General features: G+C 39.3%; 1 protein-coding gene across 1 annotated transcript in view; it reads left to right on the forward strand.

Annotated features, from left to right (window-relative positions):
• The first annotated feature begins 11,544 nt into the window (after nucleotides 1-11,544).
• MYO16 (myosin XVI) overlaps nucleotides 11,545-21,639 on the forward strand; it is a 278,671-nt gene continuing 268,576 nt past the window's right edge. Inside the window, exon 1 of the mRNA XM_009333377.1 lies at nucleotides 11,545-11,808. Within this exon, the coding sequence (XP_009331652.1) occupies nucleotides 11,781-11,808 (28 nt within the window). The 5' untranslated portion in view covers nucleotides 11,545-11,780. The remainder of the gene's footprint in view (nucleotides 11,809-21,639) is intronic.

Genomic DNA, 21,639 nt, shown 5'->3' on the forward strand with positions numbered 1-21,639 from the left:
TCCTTCGTCTTACAGCAAGATTCCCATCAAACGTCATCGTCAGGGACTGATAAGCTATCACCTGCCTGCAATACACAGAGCAGGACTGTGAGCCAAGGGCCTGCAGATCTTTGCTTTACCTCCCTGCCTCCTTCGCTTCGCTATGCTGCTGCTGCGTTGGGAGACCTGGTGGGTGGGCTGAGCCGACACCTGAGGGCTGCTGCCCCCGGCTCTGCTCTCCCCGGGGCAGCTGCCCCAGCCTGTGAGTCGCAGGGAGGTGGCCAGCTGGAGCTGGACTGATGGATGTGCTCGTGAGAGCCCTACAGCTGTCAGCCAGCCGCTCACCCTTCTCTCTGGTTTCTCTACCCTTGATACGTTTGGAGCAGCTGGTGGGGGCGCAGAGTGAACAGCTGCAGATTTGCCTTTCTCTTCCGTCGTGACCAACTCAGGGCGTATTCATCAGAGCAGGACTGGAAGGAGTGCACCTCTCTCTCCTGCCTTCACTTCTCTGATACTGTCATCCTCACTACTGACAGTGTTCTTCTCCAGCACCATTTCTTGGCATCTTGCTGATAAAATAGGAAGAAAGTACTGTCAAGTCTCTAGGACATGATCTTATGAAGAAGAGCCAGAAGAGTACAATACAAACTGTCTCAAATCAGAGAGTAACTAAAAAAAATGTTTGTTGTTTAAAAGCTGGACTTTAAAAAGCCACTTTTGGGGAGGAAAGCATTTCTTTGTCCACTGTGCATCTCTGTGAGTATGGGGAAGAATCAAGGGAAAGAAAAAGGTCTGTGAAGAGAGCGGTAACTTCCAACTGTTTATCTCTGGCAGTGGGCTATGGATTATTCATTGCAGAAGAGTAGCTAGTAACTCTGATTTTAATAGCTAAAATAATCTGAGTGCACCTTGCTCCCTTCATGTAACTGTTTCAAGGAGAACATTTTGAACTATTCAGTCTGTTTTCCACTCATTGTCATTGTTTGCGAGCATCTTGGTGAGCTGCAGGGCTCTCAGTTTACAGGTGGAGGATCGCCGGGAAGCCAGGGGCTGCCAGCTCATCTGAGAAATAACGTGAGGTAGCTATCGGGCTGCTATGGCTTGTAGCGGTACGTTCGCTTATGCTGGTAACCTAGATGCTCACTACAGAGTCCTTTTGCCTCCTGTATTAAGATCATCATCATTTTTACTAAAGTGCTTTGATATTGGCTTACTACATTTAAATCACTTGTAGTTTAAGATATTTCTAAATAAAAATATTTATTTACAACACAAAAAATAGATTGTTTCAAATATTTATAAAAAAGAAGGAAACAACAGGAAAGAACAACAACAGCAAAGCAAAAATAGCTATTAATCTGTTGCTAAAAGTTGAAATCTGAAAAACCTCCTTCCTTCTATCCAGCTGACTTGCTGCAGAAGATTTCCTGAGCTGCATGGTCAAGGGCACTGCTTTTTTGCCTTATGTCTCAGATTGCATTCATCAGATTGCACCCTTCCTGGTGAGGAATACCACTTTTTAGTGCCCTTTTCTTTTTTTTTTTTGGGGGGGGGAGGTCTGCAGGGGTGCCAGTCACATTTATAGCTCTTCAGAGTATATTAATGTATCACTTATCCAGGATGTAGGTCCTGAACCCTCCTGAGGTACAGTGTCCCTTTGGCACATCAGGAGCTGTCCACTTTACTCCATAGGTCTGTTAGCAGCAGCTTAACTCAGTGGGGAAAATCTTCTTGCCAGCCTTGTCACCCCCAGTCTCACTGTGAAATGACTGCATCTACTCAGTCATGTTTTTCTATCACCTTTTAAAATGATGAACATATTTCATGCCAACATTTAAGTGGGATTTTTGCACACAGCTCATTACCAGGTGTTGACTGAGACCAGGTACAAAGACATTTAACCACTCTGAGATGTGGTTACCTATAGGTTAACTGATCTCCTAAGTAAGCCTTTGAAGGACCCTGTTTACTCACTCTTTGACCTGTGCCAACTTTGAGGTATTCTAACTGCAGTTATGCATTTTAGACTGAACCACAGAAAACGAGCTATAACTTTTCTTCTGTATTATGTATGGTATCCTAATCAAAAGGAGAAAAAAGTTAGAGGCACACCAAAAAAAATTCTTAATATCACAAAGCTTTGGTCTTTTCCATATTATTATTATTATTATTATTATTGGTATGTCTGTGTGCTAAACCTTTGTAGCTTTTTTCGTATGTTTAAAGTCCATTTTTGAAATTTGCTTCTGATGATTAAATGCATCCTAATATGAAACTGTCATTAGCAAACACTCTAAATACGTGTTAGTTTCAGACACTATAATCAGGTTCAGCAAGTGCCAACATTTTTTAGCAGATGTGATTATTTTTCTCCTTAAAACATAAGGAACTGAATTCAGTAAACCTACGTTAATGCAACATTTGATTTAGGGAGATGGAAGACCTAGAAGGACTGATAGTAAAAAGTGCTGAGCCCTATCCACTCTTGGCTTCAGCCAAGGCCATAAGATTAGACCTAGAGTTGGTGAAAAAAATCCCACTAATGTCTCTAGTCAAATTAGCATTACCTACTGCTATGTTGTCCTTGAATTTGACAAAAATAAGTTGGTCATGATAAGGAAAAGTGTTTTTGAAATGACGAAGATATTGAGAAATGGATAAATGCATAGTCTCCAGTTAACACCAAGTTCATCAGGAGCATTTGAAAGATGTTATGCAAATTAGTCTTGGTGTGCTCTGCATAACTGCTAATTCTTTTTTCCAAGATAGCTCATTTATGTCATTTTCCAATAATCTTAGGTCATTCACTTTAAAGGGTTTAGCTTTTCTCCCTTTGAAGGCAATGACAGAACCCCTACTGATTTTGAGGTTAAAATCTAAGAATTCTGAAAGAACGGTTTATAGTCTGTGCCAACTTGTGTGGCTTTCTCTTATTCTAAGAATTTATAGCATTGAGTGGCAATCCTTGGAGATTTCAACATAATGTATTTTGGCTAAAGGGTGAAGGAAAGAACTTCTCATGCAGTTTGCCCTCTGCCAGGATGGCAAGGTGCTGAATACTTCTTTTCTTTCTCAAGGAAAACTCTGTTATAAATGAAAACAAAAAAAGCCTTATAAATTGGTTGGAATGACGTGATTTACCCTGCTGGATAATTCTTCTTTATAGACAAGTTTTACCCCATTATGTTTGTGCATTTCTTTTTTCTTACCTTCTCAGGTGTCCCTTGCTATTTGAAATAAAAGGTAATTACTATTGTATTTCCAAGAAAAGAATATTAGAATAGTAACTACGTTTCTAATACAGTGTTTGATTGAAAGAAGAGTTCATCTGAAAGCAAAGAAATGAATCTTCTGTTTGTTATGAACAGCCAGCCATTCCAGTAAGAACAGAAATGTAAGAATAGGTTCCACAGGTTTTCAGATCATTGGGGAATGAACTGTAACATGAAGTATGTTATTATAAAATAGAAAAACTGGGTTCGAGCTATCTGAATTTTCACTCAATTTAGATAGTGTGCTGACGTTTATTGCTGCTCTAGTGGTATGTGCAGTAATTGTACAAAGCTGCCTTACTCTTTGCTTGTTCAGGTGTAAATCAGCTGCTCACCGAGTTGAGGAATTTTGTCTTTATTTTTCATGTTTGTACAAAACACAGAAATCCGACCTGAATATTTCATTTAGTTCTGTTTGGAGGAACTGATTATCAAGGCATCTTGTATTTATTGATTAATCTTCAGCACTCTCCACACCATTCTCAGTCTGTGTTTGGGGAATCCTCCCGTTTTCTGTTCTTACTCACTGGCATCTCAGCTGTGACCTGTCCACTGCCCACATGGGAGAAGTTCTTTTCCACCATCTTTCTGACTGCCTTTGTTTATAGCCTCACTGACTGCCCTTAATTTGACCTCAGATAATTTTATTAAAATTATATTATTTTACTGCTTTCTCAGTGTTGCTTGGACATCCCTATAAATCAGTGCCTTTAATAGTCATCTTACCATGCCTCTATTTCCTAGCTTCTTTATATACCTCTCTCATTCCCCCTTTCCTTCCCCTAACAGCTGCCTAATTCTTGTCAGCTCCTTATTTATTCTCTGCTAATTTGAGAGTGAAATGTAATTCTATTATGTTCATGCTGAGTGCAGTAAATTCTGCATCTCTCTCTTGTTCACTGAATTTATCTACTTGTCCATGTCATCCTCAAGCTATATCGTGGTATCTTACGTCAAAAGTTCTTATCATCATACCCTTTGATTTGATTATTGTTCTCATCAATTCAGACTCTCATCTGGTCTCTGTGGTAAGAATGATGAATTCCTTAAGCGTTGATGCAGACAAAGGAAAAACAGAAAATAAATAAATAAATAAGGCCATCAGAGACTGGAGAAGGCGCAGAATCAGAGTGACCGTCCCAGCTGCATGTTGCTACATTGTGCACATCTGGCAGCTCTGTCAATTTATTAAAAGTGGCATTTATTTTTCCACACCTTGCCCCCCTTCCCTCCCTAAGTCCCATTTCTGCTCTGTGCTTCATTCATAAGAACAAATTGGGAGCCAAGTCTACGTTAACAAGATGTCCTGAGTTACACGAAGAATGGAGTGCAGAAAGGCTCTCAAAAAGAAGCAATATTGTATTTAGTGTGAAGAAAAAAAGGACGGTAGAAAGATCAGAAAATAAAATAGGTCTTGGGTAGCCCTTTTTGGCTAATTTTAGTCTTTGCTTTTCAGATTGTCTTTTATATACTTTAATAATATCCTATTTTGATTACAGTGTTTATATTGAAACTATTACGTACATCATAATTGTCAGTACAATAAAAGCTGTCCAATGTTCATCTTGTATCTACAGATACATTAAAACTTAGATCTAAGATTTATTCAGTTCTTGGTCTATAGCACTTGCATATGGTACAAGTATTTTGGTTTTGGGGTTTTTTTTGGATGTCATGATTGGCTAATTTAAAATACTGTCACTTCACCACCCCTTACAAATCTTCAACATCAATTCTTTCTTTTTTTTTCTCTTTGGAACACCTAGTATTAGAGTTACCTCTGAGATTACTAATTGCCACACCATCCTCTGTGTTGTCCTGTAGTCCTGGAAGAGTCTGATTCTGTCACTTCCTTCTTCAGCTTTTTCAGCTGTCCAAGTTATTTTTTCCTAAATTAGGAACACTTTCTATCTTAACTTCTTCTGCAGTCCTTTCGAGTTTTCTCTACTTACACTACAAGATTTACATTGTTGTAGCAACATTTGCCCCGATAAATGATACACAAATTCCTCTGTTCTATTCTTGGCTGTTTATCCATCCTCTAGTGCGGTCATTATTTGTCTCCTGGTTTTAAAACTATCAAACCAATTAGAAAAGAAAAAAACATAGGGATACAATGCAGTGAGTCATGACATTTGCTAATTATCAGGAGGATAATACACTTTTCACGTTGAACTGAATTCTTATCTTTGTCTATTTCTTCCCGGAATGTAATAAACTTCAAAAAAAAAATCTATCTGATCATATAATAACTCTTCACATGGAAATTCGTGGTGGTTTTTTTCATTTTTTCTTCTGTCTGGTGGTTGGGATGGCTGTCATGTTTTTCTGCTTATCATTTTAACATGTGTCTTGATAGTTTCTTTTCAGTCTCATAAAAAGTGCGGCTCTTCTCTGTAACATCCTTACATCAAATCTGGTAAGAAATCTAATTTAAAAAAATGTATACATAGATTGTAATGAAGAAATTCATTATCGAGTCACTACCAGTGCCAAAGATAGGACTAATCATGTATGAGACTATTGGGATTTCTTTCTTGTATTTGGCCTTGTTATTACTCTGTTCTGGGCTCTCCCACTACAAGTGATAGCTTCTTCATGTTGTCCAGTTAAGGAACTGCTAGAGAAGTCTACACACAGCCTAAAAATGGTCATTTTGGGTATGGGAGGAAGCAAGTAGCACTCTCAAATGGCACATAATTTCTACTGGTAGTTTTGCAAACTTCATCAGTACTGGGTAATAAAGTCCTGTGGTTTTAATCTACTGTTTCCAATCCATTAAAAAATAATTACGGATTAGTCCACCCATATACATTCAGTTATAACAGTAGATGGAGAAGAAGAAAAAGGATTTTTTCACTTTTCTTATTCTGTAAGGGTTTGATCCACTGGTAGAATGGGACGAAGATCGCCTACTTCCTGAAAAATCAAGGCATTTCCAGTGAAATGGGAAAGGAAGAAAGTGTGGAAAGGTTGGAGGAAGAGAAGAGGAAAAGTTATCTGGTTCTCTGGGAGTCAACCACACTCTGAGTGATTGATTGAGTGATTAGATTTGGTTTGTTGCTGCTATCTATGGAGCAAACCTCGCATCCATCTTACAGGCTAGTTCATCTGAAAATTTATTCAGGAAAACTGTTGTGTTTTGTTCTGCTGTGATGCATGTAGAGAAAATTAGTATAGAGTCCTTCTTGCTAAGTATCTACACCTGCTATGGCTCATCCCTAGCTTCCTGATGAGCATACAACTACCAGATGTTATCTGAAGAGTGGCTTGTTGGCAGCTGGATAGCATGGCCAAGGATTGATTGCTAAGCAGTATCACTTGTCAAAATATATGAGCAATGTTAATGTTACTCTGCATTCCATTTTTTTTGTCTGCAGTCTTAAACCCTTAAGTAATGCAATGAAATTGTAACATCTGAAGGAATATAGCAAGCTTTGTTGAACTGAATGAAAATGGCATAAACGGGGGGCATCTGTCATGTTTTTAAAACAGTAGTTACGGTGTTTTTCTCATTTTTCAAATTGGTTTCAGGTAGTTCTGCATTTTTCTGTCAAATCTTAGTTATATGTGAATTATAAAATACTGAGATGATAAAAATATTAGATGTTCGATTGTTTGCGACACCAGAAGACACTGGAAGAGTAACAAAATATTTACATGACAGGAATACAATACAGCATGTCAGTTCTTGGCAGCAAGACCTTATTTTAACCCGTGTTTTTGTTTGCTAGGTTACTGTAGGAAACTTTTCATAGGTGCTTTTTCTAAGACAAGCTTTGAGCCTTGGAAATTGAGATGTGGAAGCAGTGTCTACTCTGAGATGACGATGCGTAAATGTGTGTTTATCTTGAGACAAATAGCTATCCTAGTGATGGCTGACCAGTTCCAAGATTCTGTTTAAAAAATCTGTAATTTCATTGAATGCTGGATTTGTACATAGCATGAAAGTGGCTGTTTTCTTCCTATAGGGAGAGGTGGCAAGAAATTTTTCCACAAGGGCTAAATGTATCTTGTTTTCTGACCTTGATTCTATTTTATCTCTGTTTTTGGTAAGCTGGACAAAATCAAATACATTAATATTAAGTGTTTTATCACCAGGTTTAATACCAACTCAGTCTTTGTCCCCCAGTCCAAGTACACTTGTACTTCTTTGTGGACTTAAACACTGGCATAGTCTTCTTGAAACCAGTGGGGCTGTGAGTGAAAAAGTGCCTATGTTCTCTAATGCTCAGAGAAAGCAGTTTTACAATGCAATTAGAGCTTGTCCAGATATACTTCCATAGTTTACATGGTCGAATTTTAAGTGTTGTTTATATCTTTTGTTTTTTTCTTCGGAATTCCTTTTTCATTCCTGGAGTTCAGTCAGGAAAGAATACCTAACATGACTAATATCCTTTTTCTTGTAAATAAGCAAATTGTACAATTTGCTTTGTAAAATCACTGACAACAAAATATTGTCTCCTTTGGGCTCATCTCAGAAACCTAATCTTTCTTTTTGTTTTCATACTTGAAATCTTTGTTTATGACATGTACATCCACCACCACGAGTACTGCAATTTCTTCTCTGTTCTTTCTCTACTTTCCAGCCTAGCAAAAGGTTGCAGTGGAAATCATGTGTCTTTCCAACAGGTGGACCAGATTTCTTCCTCTTCAGTATTCCTATTCTGGCTTCCTTTAGCCTCAAGTTTAGCTGCAACTTCTCCTCAACGTTCATCCTGTCTCTGCACTTGCAGTTATCCCTTGTTCTTGTTTCTCTTCATTCTCCATTTCATACCACTTACTCTGCCTAGTCTTTTCATTCTACGGTTTCTCTGGGACCTTTTCTCCCTCCTCATTTTTGTGCGGCTTTAATGCTGCCCTTCAACATGCATCAGAACTTCCTGCTGTTATACAGTATAGAAAACAATGCTGTTTTCTTTCCATTTAAACTTTCACTTCTTTTGCAAAGCCCACTAATGTTAATTACCCATGTAATAAACCTAAATATTTTATATTTTTTTTTTTTAAAAGCACATGTGATTTTTGAAAATGGAAGACCTTTTGAGGTAGCCATCTGCCAGGTGTCACCTCTTGAAAAGTTGGTGCCTTTCTTGACACCTGCAGGCTGTCATTCATACTTGAGCAGCTGACCTCACATTTTTGGCACACAGACTCCCAGAGAAGGGGAGAAAGCACAGTGCCCTGCTGCAGGTGGGTACATGCTGCCCACAGACTTGCACAGTCAAAAGATCCAGCTGAAAGGCACAATCCCCAGCTATGGTGTAGCGTTGCAGATCCTCCCTTGTCAAACAGCCCCACGTGCTTCCCTGCTTACATGGACTAGTGCATGTTAGGAGAGAAGAAATTGGAGACGTTAGCCATACAGACAGTACCTCTGTTCCCAGTTAGTCTGATGTAAATATGAAGTCAACGGCTTGCAGCGATCAAGAGTCTATCCTGTACCTTGACATTCTCTGTCAGGGACTATAGAATCATAGAATAGTTTGGGTTGGAAGGGACCTTTGAACGTCATCTAGTCCAACTGCCCTGCCATGGGCAGGGACATCTTCAACTAGATCAGGTTGCTCAGAGCCCCGTCCAACATGACCTTGAATATTTCCAGGGATGGAGCATCTCTGGGCAACCTGTGCTAGTGTTTCACCACCCTCAGCGTAAAAAAAATTTCTTCCTTATATCTAGTCTACATCTACCCTCTTTTAGTTTAAAACCATTCCCTCTTGTCCTATCTCAACAGGCCCTACTAAAAAGTCTGTCCCCATCTTTCTTATAAGCTCCCTTTAAGTACTGAAAGGCCACAATAATGTCTCCCCAGAGCCTTCTCTTCTCCAGGCTGAACAACCCCAACTCTCTCAGCCTGTCCTCATAGAAGAGGTGTTCCATCTCTCTGATCATTTTTGTGGCCCTCCTCTGGACCTGCTTCAACAGGTCCATGTCTTTCCTGTGCTGAGGACTCCAGAGCTGGACGCAGTACTCCAGGTGGGGTCTCACCAGAGCAGAGTAGAGGGGCAGAATCACCTCCCTGGACCTGCTGGCCACGCTTCTTTTGATGCAGCCCAGGATACGGTTGGCCTTCTGGGCTGCAAGCGCACATTGCTGGCTCATGTCCAGCTTTTCACCCACCAGTACCCCCAAGTGCTCCTTGGCAGGGCTGCTCTCAATCCCTTCATCCCCCAGCCTGTATTGATACTGGGGGTTGCCCCGACCCAGGAGCAGGACCCTGCACTTGGTCCTGTTGAATTCTCTCTCATTTCTTGCAGGATGGAGTATGCAGTCAAACCTGTCACATAAATGCTACCAAGTTCCACCATCCTAAATTTTCGCTATGGCAATTCAATAGATAAACACATATATTACAATCTGAAATAAGACAGATCCAAATACTTTTTCTCCACATTTTGTTCAAGCCAAAATCAGAAATGCTTCCTCTTCCATTCAGCTCTGTCTTCAGAAAAGCATCCTTTGTCCATTGCTCCCGTTCACCAGTGTTTACCGAGAGTCCTCCTGGTTTTAACCAGCATGGGTTGGTGGAAGTGTGATGTTATTAGACACTGCAGTCTGTCTGCCTGACAGTACCACCAGAGATGAACCTGTCAGGAACGTCTCTGCCAAAAAGTATTGCTCAAAGGGCTTTTTGTCAGATTATTTGACACTTGCTCATGAACTATGACTAACATTGCCTCTTAAACCACTCTGTATGTTTATTTTATAAGCCATATGGCCCAAACTGGCCTAGTGTTGTATAGGTGTGAAAGAAAGTCTGGATATATTTAATTACTTTGGACTTCTGAGCTTTACAGTAAAAAGTTTCCATGGCAATGTAATTACTGTATTGTGTTTTATAAAATTTATCCCTATTTCCCCTGGTTATTTCTAGATTTTTTTTTTCTTTTTCTTTTGAAAAATGATGTTTTCAGGAAAAAAAAACCCACCTAAATAATTAGTTCTGCAAAACTATGGTTGTGCATATTATACCTAAAACCAGATTTGAAATATGTGGCTGTTAGGAGCTGAGAGATTTCACCTAAGGGTTTTGCTAATGGGTCACGGGAAGCCTGTGAATATGTCTCTCTCTGCTCTTGTGGGAACTTTGCAGAATAGTTAATAGAATCTGAATTAGTAATCCTCACTAATGAGTTAGACCCTTTTCCCTTTGTAGTCCCTTTAACACTTTGTAGCTGTTAAAAGTGGAATGTATACAAAATAGTAGGTAAGAACCTTTCAGATGAATAAAAGATTTAAATATGGCTAGGCTATCAGTTTCCCCTTACAAGAGCTCTCACTCAGTGAAGTGATGACTGTGGTAAGCATGACACATGGTAAGCAAACGTAAATCCTCTCTGAGCACAGTTTCCTTAAATTATTACTTGATTTTATAAAAAATATTTTACTGTGGTTCTGCTGTAGGTTTCTCGAAGAAGTAGTAACCAAATTCCTAGGTGACTGTTCTTGGAAAAGTGATGCAGGAATTGTGCTCAGAGCATGATGCAGCCTGGGTGTTTAAAACACAATGCAGGTCTGCCTTTTGTGTGCCCTTAATCTGAAACCGGGTAATGCGTCAGTATACATTGACTTGTTATTCTGCGGTCTGATAAATAATTGTATGGACTTTTTCTTAGGGATGCATTTTCTTGGGCATTTTGTCTTACAATCAGTGATTAAAATATCATTAGATAATGTGCATAATCGTGATATAAACCATGCAGGGCTTGCAGTTTCTTTCTTCTGACATAAATATTTCATCTGTGAAAAAGATGCAATGTAATACAAAGAGATGACAAAACAAGAACATATCAAGGAATGTACACACAAGCATGCTTCTTAGCTCAATTTAAATGAATCCATGCATAAACCAGGAGAGTCTGAAGATGGCTGTGAGCTCTATCCTCATTTTTTACCTTACAACATACTGAAAAATTATCTGTGATGCTAAAAGGTGGTTATTTTTGGCAACCGATATCAATTTCCTATTCACACAGCAACTGGTGGCAACTAAAAATAATCCTGTTTTAGTACCAGCTAAGAATCTGGTCACATTTGGCACACAAACAACATGCACAAATAAAATTTAAGATCCCTTGCTCTGCTATTTCATCCGAGCCCCCTCATCAAGCCTCGTTTGCTGCCATTTGAAAGCTATTGAAAAGCCATTAACTGGCAGGACTGTGAGAGCCGCAGTGCAGCAGCACACCTCAGTGCTGGAAGAATGTGGCTGCAAGTGCACACCAATTAAATCTTTCTATTCCTGGGGATGTGGGATTAGGAGCGGTGTCAATCACTTGTGCTACAATAGCACGTGCAGTAGTCATGGTTCAAGACGCACAGAGGTTTATCATAACTCCAGCAGTCGGGTGAGGATGACTTGGAAGCCTCTGCAAGATCCTGGAACAGAAACTGCATTAAATAATGTATTCTGAGGTATACTGGATACCTGAGGAAGGGCTCTAAATAATGCATTTTCTGGGCACGACAGTTGTAGCAGAAGAGAATGCTGAAACCTGTAGCAAGACTACAGCCTGAGATGAAAGAATGTCTCATTACCATTTTATCAAATGCTGTAAGTAACAAAGTGGTTATTTTGATTTTAAAACTGCCTTTTTATTCTCTGAGGTGTGTCTTTTCAATGCATATGCAAAAAGTCGAAGATGCTGCATGATGTCAACGTGGTAGTCGGGAAGGGGAGTTGTTACTTTGCATGTGAATATGCAGGCAGGGCACAGTGTTTCTTTTTCTCCTCTGTTCAGAGGCAACTTCATTGTGTGTGTGATAAAGACCTCATTCTGAAGTTCATGCTGATCAGCTTTTAAAACTTTTTTTAAAATTAATTACCAAAGAAAATAATATCCAAAAAGAAGAAACGTCATTCATAGCGTTATGTTAAAGATGCCTATAAGGACAACCTCGGACGTGGCTCTTACTCTTCACAAGGGTAATATAAATGAGAATAGATTCATAATTAGGAGCACATCTCAGCATCTATTGTAGATCAAACAATGTATCCCCTCCTTACCAGAATATTTAGCTATTTGCTGTGACAGACTTAAAAAATAATAATGAACTTTTAACCTTGAATCCTGCAAACTGCCTCCTTAAAGACTGAAATTAGGATCTATGCTAAATGTATTGATTCAATGCAGAGCAAATTCCTAGCAGCTTTTTTTTTTTTTTTTTTTTGGTCTGCCTATCAAGGCTGCTCGTCTTCCTAGCTGCACATTTTTCGAGCTTTTTGGGTTTGCCTTTTAAAGCATCCAGGGTCTGAGTGGAAATAGCTGGTTTTGCATTAGATAAATGAATTATTGTTTAGATACTTGTTTTGGACAGCCACTAGTAGCTTGTTAGCCGTGGATATTTTTTACTGCAGGAGTTGGAAAACTTCAGACTTCTGGTGATTATGTCACTGTTTTTACATGACAAATAGCAGATTGCTGTAAAAGGTTTTCTCTCCGGATTGTGGTCTTTGATGACTTAAGTGTACCAAGGACATTTCTGAAACTGTTTTTAAAATACTGTGTTACAGTTAAGAAGCGAGTAATGTGGTTCTTTGATGTTTTCATATGAAATTAAGGTGCCCTGGAAGTATTTTAGTAATTCAGGGAAAAACGATTTATGAGGGTTTCCTCTTGTCTGGATTCAATGGGACTTGTGTATGGAACTGCTTTTAGTACTGGTGGGAGTTACAAGCCTAAATTCCCTGCTCATGCAGAGAAGCACAGATTAGTTTTACTGCATAATTTTAAAGGTGCATTCTAAGAATAAGTCTTTGAGCTTGTCATGAGATTTGATAAATGCAAATGAGGAATTTGCGGCATAATAACTATCTTGAAGATGTCAGAAAAGTATTGTTCGGTCTTTAGTCACTTTGGAATTACTTTCTTAAAGTGAAACTGTAGCGAATGTATATGGGGGTGTGTGTGTTCAATAGCATCCTAAATATGTAACTCTACAATGAAACTATACGTTCCTTAATTGGAAAGAGATGAGGATGGTGAGGTTCTCTCATTAAAAAGAAGCGAACGACGACTACTTGGGGTGTTCATTGCATTGGTTAGAGGGCAGGGATGAAGGACTAAAACGCAGCAGAGGGAAAGGTGAATATACAGCATTAGTTTTGGCAATATTATTTGTTTCCTCTTTTCTAACTTTGGAATTTTGTAATTAGTGCTTTCTCACTAAATCAGGGTATTTTACCACATAGCACTTTTCCTTCCAAAGGGTGTGCTTTCCAAGACAATGGGCGCTGGCTGGAGCCTGCCAGAAAGGCTTTTTACTGCCTGTGCTTCTCCATACAGAATTGGCAAAATGCTTCCATCTCCACCTGTAATTAATGAAGGAGAAACACTTCCCCTGTCATCCTCCCCTGGGCGTTACCATTTGACTTAACATGCCAATAGTGTTGCCGATGTTTGTGTTTGGCGGACAGCTGGGGTCAAATATGGGCCAGGGCTGCGTGCAGGGTGGTAGCACCAGCGATGTTCTGAGACCTGCTGAGAGCAGCTGAACCTCACAGGGGCTGGGATGCGACTCTTCACACCCCACTTTGTTTTTTAATCCATTTCACTGATGATTTCCATATCGGAAGGAAAAGACATTGAACCAGAGGAAGTGTGTTTGCAGAGCACTGTCTCTTGGTCTACTTTGGGGAGAGGGGAAGTATCTAAAAGATACAAATTAACAGCACTTTAAAGCTAGTATTTTATGAACTGTAGTGCTATATGCCTGGCTTTTGCATGTGTTTGCACTTTGTTTTTTTAATCTCTGCAGAGATTGAGTGTAGACATCTGAGCTGAGAAGGGCTATAGCTATTCTCCTACGGTGTTAGTACAATTTTACTAATATTCTTTCATTTTTTTTCAGTGCACTGCTCCCACTAGGGGGCTGTGAAAATGAGATATACTGTCACCATCTTGTCATAGGATGGTGACAGTAAAGATCCAACCTTGGGAGGTCTCCAGTCTACCCTCCTGCTCTAAGCAGGGGCAGCTGTGTGGTCAGACCAGATCGTCTGGGGCCATGCCCAGTGAGGTCTTTCATCCCGGTAATACTCTTGAATAAGGCCTGCTGCAGCCATCATGTTGTCTTCAGCTGGCACCTGCAGCATTTAAAACACAAGCTGTATGCGTGTCTGCCTGTTCGAGCAGCTCATGTTGTCACTACTAGTGCCCATCTCCTTTTTGCAGCCAAGTATTGTGGCTGCAGAGGGCTGTCCCTGTCTGTGCTAGTAGCTTCTCCTTGGCAATCAGCTAGCGTAAGCTATTTAGAAGAGAGAACAGCGGTACGTAGGAGAGTACCACATGTTATCTGCCAGCTGCTGGGTACCATTTTATCTCGATGATTTGTGTGACAGACTGTACAAATGAATGTGATTTTGCAAATTAGGCAGCACTGCAAATTAGGCAGCACCTTGCTGCTATCTTCTCTCCCTTGTATATCTAGTTATGACATAAATATCATCATTTACATGTTATGGCTGTGGTTTTCCACCTGTGCTCTGGACTTCCTCTGAGGGACCTGCAACGGGAACTAAGAAAAACAGTACTTTAGTCAGGAGGCTTAAATTCATTACTCGAGAGTCTGATTTCTGCTGCAAATGCTGTAGAGGTGCATAAATGCAAACAATTAAAACCTTGCTAAGGAGTTATAGTCATGCCAGCTGAAACTCGGAGCCAAGTGAATTCATCCAAATATTAGGATCATCAAATCTGAACATCAGAGCCTACTTCCATTCTTTCTGGATTATCTGTTTCCGATTCCTTTATCTCCTTTGTATGAATTATGAAACACTGAATTGTGCTTTGTTACAGACCAATGCTTACAGAGATCTGGGATGGAAATACTAATTAGATGTTTATTGGTGAATTTAATTCAGGATTTGAAACAAGAGATAAAAGATATATACTAATTCTCTCCAACATCTAGCCCTTCTTACCTTCAGCATCTGAATATATGGCAAGGATTGTCCATAAAGAAAATTAATTAGAGTAGAAGATGCACTGAAATATTTGGCCTTTAAATTTTGCTATACCCTCCTCAGATATCTTGTAGTCTGTACTGATTTACTCCTTCTTTTTGCTGCCTCCTACTCATAGTATTTAAAAAATCCATATCCTACAGGGGTCTTTCCTTACATTAAAAAAAATTCAGTCCTGACTTTAGTCTGCAATGCCAGAGACCTTAATCATATACTTTGTTTTGAAAGGCCGAAGCCGGCAGTAATGTACTTACAGATGTCATCTTGAGTATTTTTCACACTAGTTCACAGAGTATTTGATAACAAAATTACTGTCATATTTATGAATGAAAGAAGAGTAAATTCTGTGGATTATTGTTATGATTTCCATTTTATTTAATTTTACCCCACTTTTCCATAGCTTGCCATTTCAATGCATTTTCTGTTTCAATAAAATTATTAACCACTAGAACTCTCAACATTGTTGGATGAGCGTTTCAGCCGTGGTGGTGTCTGTCCCTTTTCACCATGGTTATGGGACAGACTGCATTGGCATGTTCCAGGATACTGCGGAGGAAAGAGGCATATCATCCCGAACTCTCATTTAGCACTTTAAATTCAGTCTGTGTGCTTTTCCCAAGGGATTCAGCCCTTCTCACATCTCCCAGAGTCTTCTGCGGCTCCAGACATGCCACAGCGATAGCTCTACCTGAACCTTATGCAGCTTGGAAAAGGGTGGGGGAAGATGTGATATGATACATTGGTTTTAGTTTACAGAGGATAGGGACTAGAACTTGATTCTCCCATGGATGAAGAGGCAATGCTGTGGGTGAAACACGATACCTTCGTGTCAGCTTTCTTACTGTGAGACAGCCTGTGAAAAGTTCATCTGTGTTTCGATAGAGTGAGTTGCTGTAGCTTAGACTACATAAGAAGACTAAGAGGAGCCTGAAAAGAAAAACTGGAGACCCCTAGTTGGTCTGCGATACAGGAACCCTTTGCCTCTATGGCAGCATGTGCAGGATGTGTGGTGACCCAAGTATCAATGACACATAGGTGCCCTGTCACACTGGACAGTTAGTGACGTGAGAGAACTAACAAAGTCTTCAAAGTGTTTTCTCCTTCCCATGAACAGGATTTCTTCTATTCCAGGGTTGGGCAGGAGGTGGTATTCATTTAGTCCATTTTATGGTGTCCCAGAGAATTCTCATGTCCTCTGCCACCGATGAGGAGCTCAAGGCACAAAAAAGTAAAAATTGTGCAGGTGGTAGGAAGGAGAGCTGTAAATAGAAGCAGGATGTCTGTACCACTCCTTATTCAACAGCCATCCCTTCAGTTTAGGTTGGTATTTCACGATGGTGTCAGCTAACTCTCGTGTCATGGTTTATTTCTGCAGTAAGAGAGCTAAGTACAACACGGCTGCAGGGAAAACTTCCTCTTCCTTGTACACGCTCATGACACTGTGACCTATGGCATGAGGTTAAGATTATTACTGAAATGAGATGCCCAGCATGACCGAGAGACCCTGCCTGCTGAAAGTGAGGCTGGGAGGAAGAGGCAGGAGTCATCTTCCCTGGGAGTCCAGAAAGAGCGAGAGGAGCAGCTGCCTGTGAGGAGCCACTGCTTGGGAGTTTTTAGATCCCGTGAAGATGCGTAAAGCAATTCTGGGGGAATAAAGAGGTTTTGATGAAAGGTATTTGTTTGAGAAGCTTATACTGTAAAATACAGAAAAGGAATGCTGATACAATGCACAGTATTTCTTATTCCATTTTGACAGACTGAATCTGAGTCTGATGTATCAGTGATACACAATGGAGATTTTTTTTTAAAAAGTTTAGTCAGTATGATAATTCAGATGTCATGAAGGATATCTGAAAAATTAGGTAGAACTGCTTTTTAATTCTGCAGTCAAGAACAAATGGTTTTCATCTTACAAACCTCAATAAAAGTAGAGCCACAGCTAGAACATTTTTACTCCTGTTAAACTCTTTGTGTCTCTGTCTCTCTCGCTGTAGTCACAGGATAGGTGCAGGCCAACAGGAAAAAAAGGAAATTATTTACAACCTATGAACGCTAGTACTTCTGTACCAGCTTAGGATACTAGATTGATTTATTTTTATTCTCCAGTTCCTGGGTTCATTTGACAATGACCGACTCAACGTTATTTTTTTAATTTGAACTAATTTTCTACCTTGCCTAAATATCAAAAAGTTAGAAATCTTGACACTGGATGCCAGGAAAGAGGTAAAAAGAACCTTTACTTTAATATCTGTATTTAGACATAGGAAGTGATATTTAGAAAAATATGTTTTGGGGTGACAGCAGACCAATTATCTTTGCACTTTTGTAATACTGGTCATCTAATAATTTGTCAGTTGTGCCTCCAAGTAAATAATACTTACCTAACAGTAACAACTGACAACAACTTTCCTAACAATAACAACTGCTTAGAATAGCATTTGGAAATTATATTAAGATGAAGATTTATATTAAATTGGTATTTGGAAAAATACCTTTTGAAATAACAGCAAGAGGAGCAATATTAACTTGTACAATTGCAGGCTACAAGATTTCCAACTTTGTATTCGACTAAATATAGGTTATATTTATAATATTTTTTATGGAAATCACAGTCATTCCCAAAAAAATTTTTATGTCATCAGTTTGTTTCCCACTGTAAAAAATCTGTCATGAGAGAGAAGCATCAGCATTTTCTGAGGAAAACTTTACTGTGAACTTGTAAGGAAATTATTAAAAAATCTCTTATTTTTGGTATTTGGAGTGTTTTTTTCTTCTAATATAGGGATTCTGCTGACAGCAAAGAAATCTAGCCACCCTGAAAATAAGATGAAAGAAGATTGTAAAGGTCAAAGTATCATATTTTCTCACCATATTGGCACAGTGTGCATGAAGGTTCAGAATTCTGATATTACATTTTTGAGAAGATTGCTGCAAGAACAGAGAACAGAAAAAAACCCTCAAATCTCTCTGTTTCCATATGTGAAATTGTAGCGATATAGCAACTTTTCCTCACAAAGTCTGTGAAAGTTTTGAGGCTAAGGAACATATTTTCATTCCTGAAGTATATTTTCACCCCTGAAATGTATTTTTACTTCTTGCTGCAAATAATCACAATTCCTTTTCTTTCTCATTTCAGACAAATTAATATACTGCATCATGGTAAATTTTGCACAGTTGGTAAGTTGTAAAACCAAAGAGAAAATATTTGTAGATAATTAAATTAACACCTGCAACAAAATTGCCACAGTGTAAACATGGTTATTTTAAAGCAAGTGAAATTTTAAGTTGAAGTAATTCTAATTTGTTCTTAAACAAATGGAAATCAATTAAGTCAACAGATGTTTAAAGGAGCACCACCAATTTAAATAAAATAATGTTTGTTTATTGAAAGGTATATTTTCCATTTGTTTGCTTTCAAGCAACTGCCTTCAGTGCAAACAACAGCAAAATAAGACCCGCTAAAAGAAATCTTCAAGTTCTAGTATTTTGACTACTGGACATACCTTCAGGTAACAGAAGACATGGGTCAATCTGTTGTAACCTGCAGAAACACGGATGCAAGTAGTATCGCCAAATCTGTTTTCCTTGCCAGCACCATGCTTGTACGCTGAAAGACAACTGTCCCTGACAAGTTCCCCCCATCTGTAAGGTGATTCGGAGAGCTAGGATGCAGTCCATTTTTTTGGCCAGTAAGAATGGGAACCGGCAAGGAGTGTGGACAGGAGGGCACAGCGCAGAAGTGGAAGAGCATTTGGTCGTTTATTACTAGTTTTTTACCCAGCTAGAATACAGACATTCCTGTAGGGTTTCCACTTGGAAGTGTGCTTTACTCTCTTTAGTCGATTTTAAAACAGAAAATGTTATTCTTGGGAAGAAGGAAAATGTGGAGTCTGATATCTTTGGCCATAAATCCTATTATGCGTGTCTCTCTACGCAATATTACTTTTCAGAAGAGATCGAAGTGATATTCAGAGCATGTAGACGGGCAGTAGATCTGGGCCATACCACCTCAGGCTGGTGGAGTCCTGCTGTGGTCCCATTCGGCGCAAATCCTGTTATGAAGTATGACATATAAAATAAAAGGTCCCATATAGGGACCTTTTAAAGACATCTACAGAGATTGGAACGATTTATTAAGGTCGTATTTTGAAAGCTAATCAATGGCTTTGAAATGTGATCCTTTTACTATATAAGGAATCAAAGCTTTCTCCTGTAAAAGTTTTGTAAATGTTGACACCTAAGCTGAGGAGAAGGAAGGAGGGAGGCAGGCATGTAGAAATTTCCCCTTATTTCAGTCTTTGTGGAAAGAGTAGTATTGTTGTCTTTAGGTAGCTTATTGCAGGAGGCTCTAAGAAAATATGTGAAAACAATGTATCCCTTACTCAGCACTCAGTTTATGTGGAACAGGAGAAATTTTGTATTCAGATTGCAGATGAAATGAATGCCTTGCTTTTCAGGTGCTTTGCTTTGGACACAATTATTTGATTTTGTTAGCTGCAGTACTAATAATGTTAGTTACGGAAGTGGTATGTGTAAATCACATAGACAGTTGTGAAAAGTAAAGCTCTTAAGGCAATCTAAATTACATACTTAATTCCTCCTAATCACCAATGAATATATAGATTTATTGTGTCTCTGAAAGAATTCTTCTGTCTTGTAAGCAGTAATGTTGGAACTGCAATAATAATTTCTGTTAAGTTTTCTTCTTCAGTTCCTTCAATAGCTTTGAAGCATTTTTTATGTTTGTCTCGTTACTTCCTCACTGAAGGAACTTGAAGTTTCATGTAGACTAGGAGTCCATCCATTGACACTATGCTTTTTTTCCAGTTTGTCAGAGGAGATGAAGCTGTTCCATGTCTTCTTCCTCTTCTTTTTCTTCTTCTTCTTCCTCTTCTTCAGACAAACGATGAACCGGATTTCCCCACTTTAACTTAACCCAGAAGTGATATTGCTATGCATGTTCACAAGCAAGTGTGATAGTGATTCTCTGCACTTCTTTTTCTTATGTTACAGGTGCCCATACAGCTGTGCTATAATATTATGTGACCACGAGTATAAAGCTAGATAGTAGATGTGGAAGGTGACCTTAACAGACTGTTGTAAACTCCGTTGTCAGGACAGCTGCTCAGCCTGCTTTCATTTTCACTTATTCATGAAGATCCAGCTCAGACTAGCAACCATCCTTGCTATTCTAACCACAGCCCAGGCTTACCTAGGCCATACCCAATAACTATCCCTCCAGCGCAAGGGAGAGAAATCTTCCAGATGCCAACGGTGTAGCTCTCCATACCAGAAATTCTCCCGGGTTTCTTCTCCACTTTACTGGAGGGTTGTCTTTACAGAACTTTGCAGGGCCGTCTGGAGGTGCCAGAGCTGAGTGAGTGAGTGAGCGAGCTGCTCTGAGTGCCAGAAACATTGGACTGCTGTGCCCACATTGGTGCTTTTGTGTGGCTATCCACCCAGTATACCAAACAAGGAATCTTGCGGTCTTACCTGTTAATCTCATCCATGTGTGTTACTTTTATCTTGGTACTCTGCCTAAATTTACACTATATTAAATTCATTTTATTGTTCCAAATTCCCTTCCTTTTTATGCTCTATAACCTTTCTTTTTCCCTTTCACCCTTCAAATTTCTGTTAACTTGTCTCTTCTCAGTCACTGCTTAGCTAAGCTATGCATGTTTAATTCTCTTCATCTTTCCTCATAAATCAGTCCCTCAGGCCCCAGAACCATTTGTGGTAGTTTCTTTTGAACTGCTCCAATTTGACTGTCTAGAATTGAATGCAATATTCCAGATAAGTTGCCTTTCTGCAGAAAGGAGGAGGGCCTGTTTCCAATCCTTTTGCTATTTGAAAACTGAGATGGCAGTCCCTTGATGTACACTGAACAGTGACCAAAGGCCTACATATTCACTCTGCCGCAGATTTTTGTTAGCTCCGCTGTACTGTAAACTAGCTTTCCATCTGCTTTTACTTTACAGTAATCTCTGTAAATGATTAGATTGCGTGTAGAACCACAGTCCTCTTGGCACAGGATTTCCTTTCCTGTGTGCTTGCCAGTCCTTATGGTTCGGTCTATGAACCACTGTTTCCCTTTTGGCTTTTGACTACCTGTGATGTATGATACTGAATATCCTCTTTGTCTTGATCCACATATACCTTTTTCTTTTTTTTTCTTTTTTATTAAATTTGCTGCATGCAGGCTTTTGCAAATTTTGATTTATGTGTTTTTCGCCCGTGTTTTCTGTAATTCTCATATGCTGTATGCCTCTTGATCCCTGGCATATTTGCAGCCTAAATAGTGATATCTGAGAATGTCTGTGATGAAAGAACTGCCCCAAGTTTTGAAACTCTCTGATTTTTTGTTTCTTTGTTCAGACATTAATTTACAGTAAAACAGTTGGTTGTTTCTGCTGCTGT

Source organism: Pygoscelis adeliae, unplaced genomic scaffold, assembly GCF_000699105.1.
Source record: "Pygoscelis adeliae isolate BGI_AS28 unplaced genomic scaffold, ASM69910v1 Scaffold48, whole genome shotgun sequence".
NCBI lineage: Eukaryota > Metazoa > Chordata > Aves > Sphenisciformes > Spheniscidae > Pygoscelis > Pygoscelis adeliae.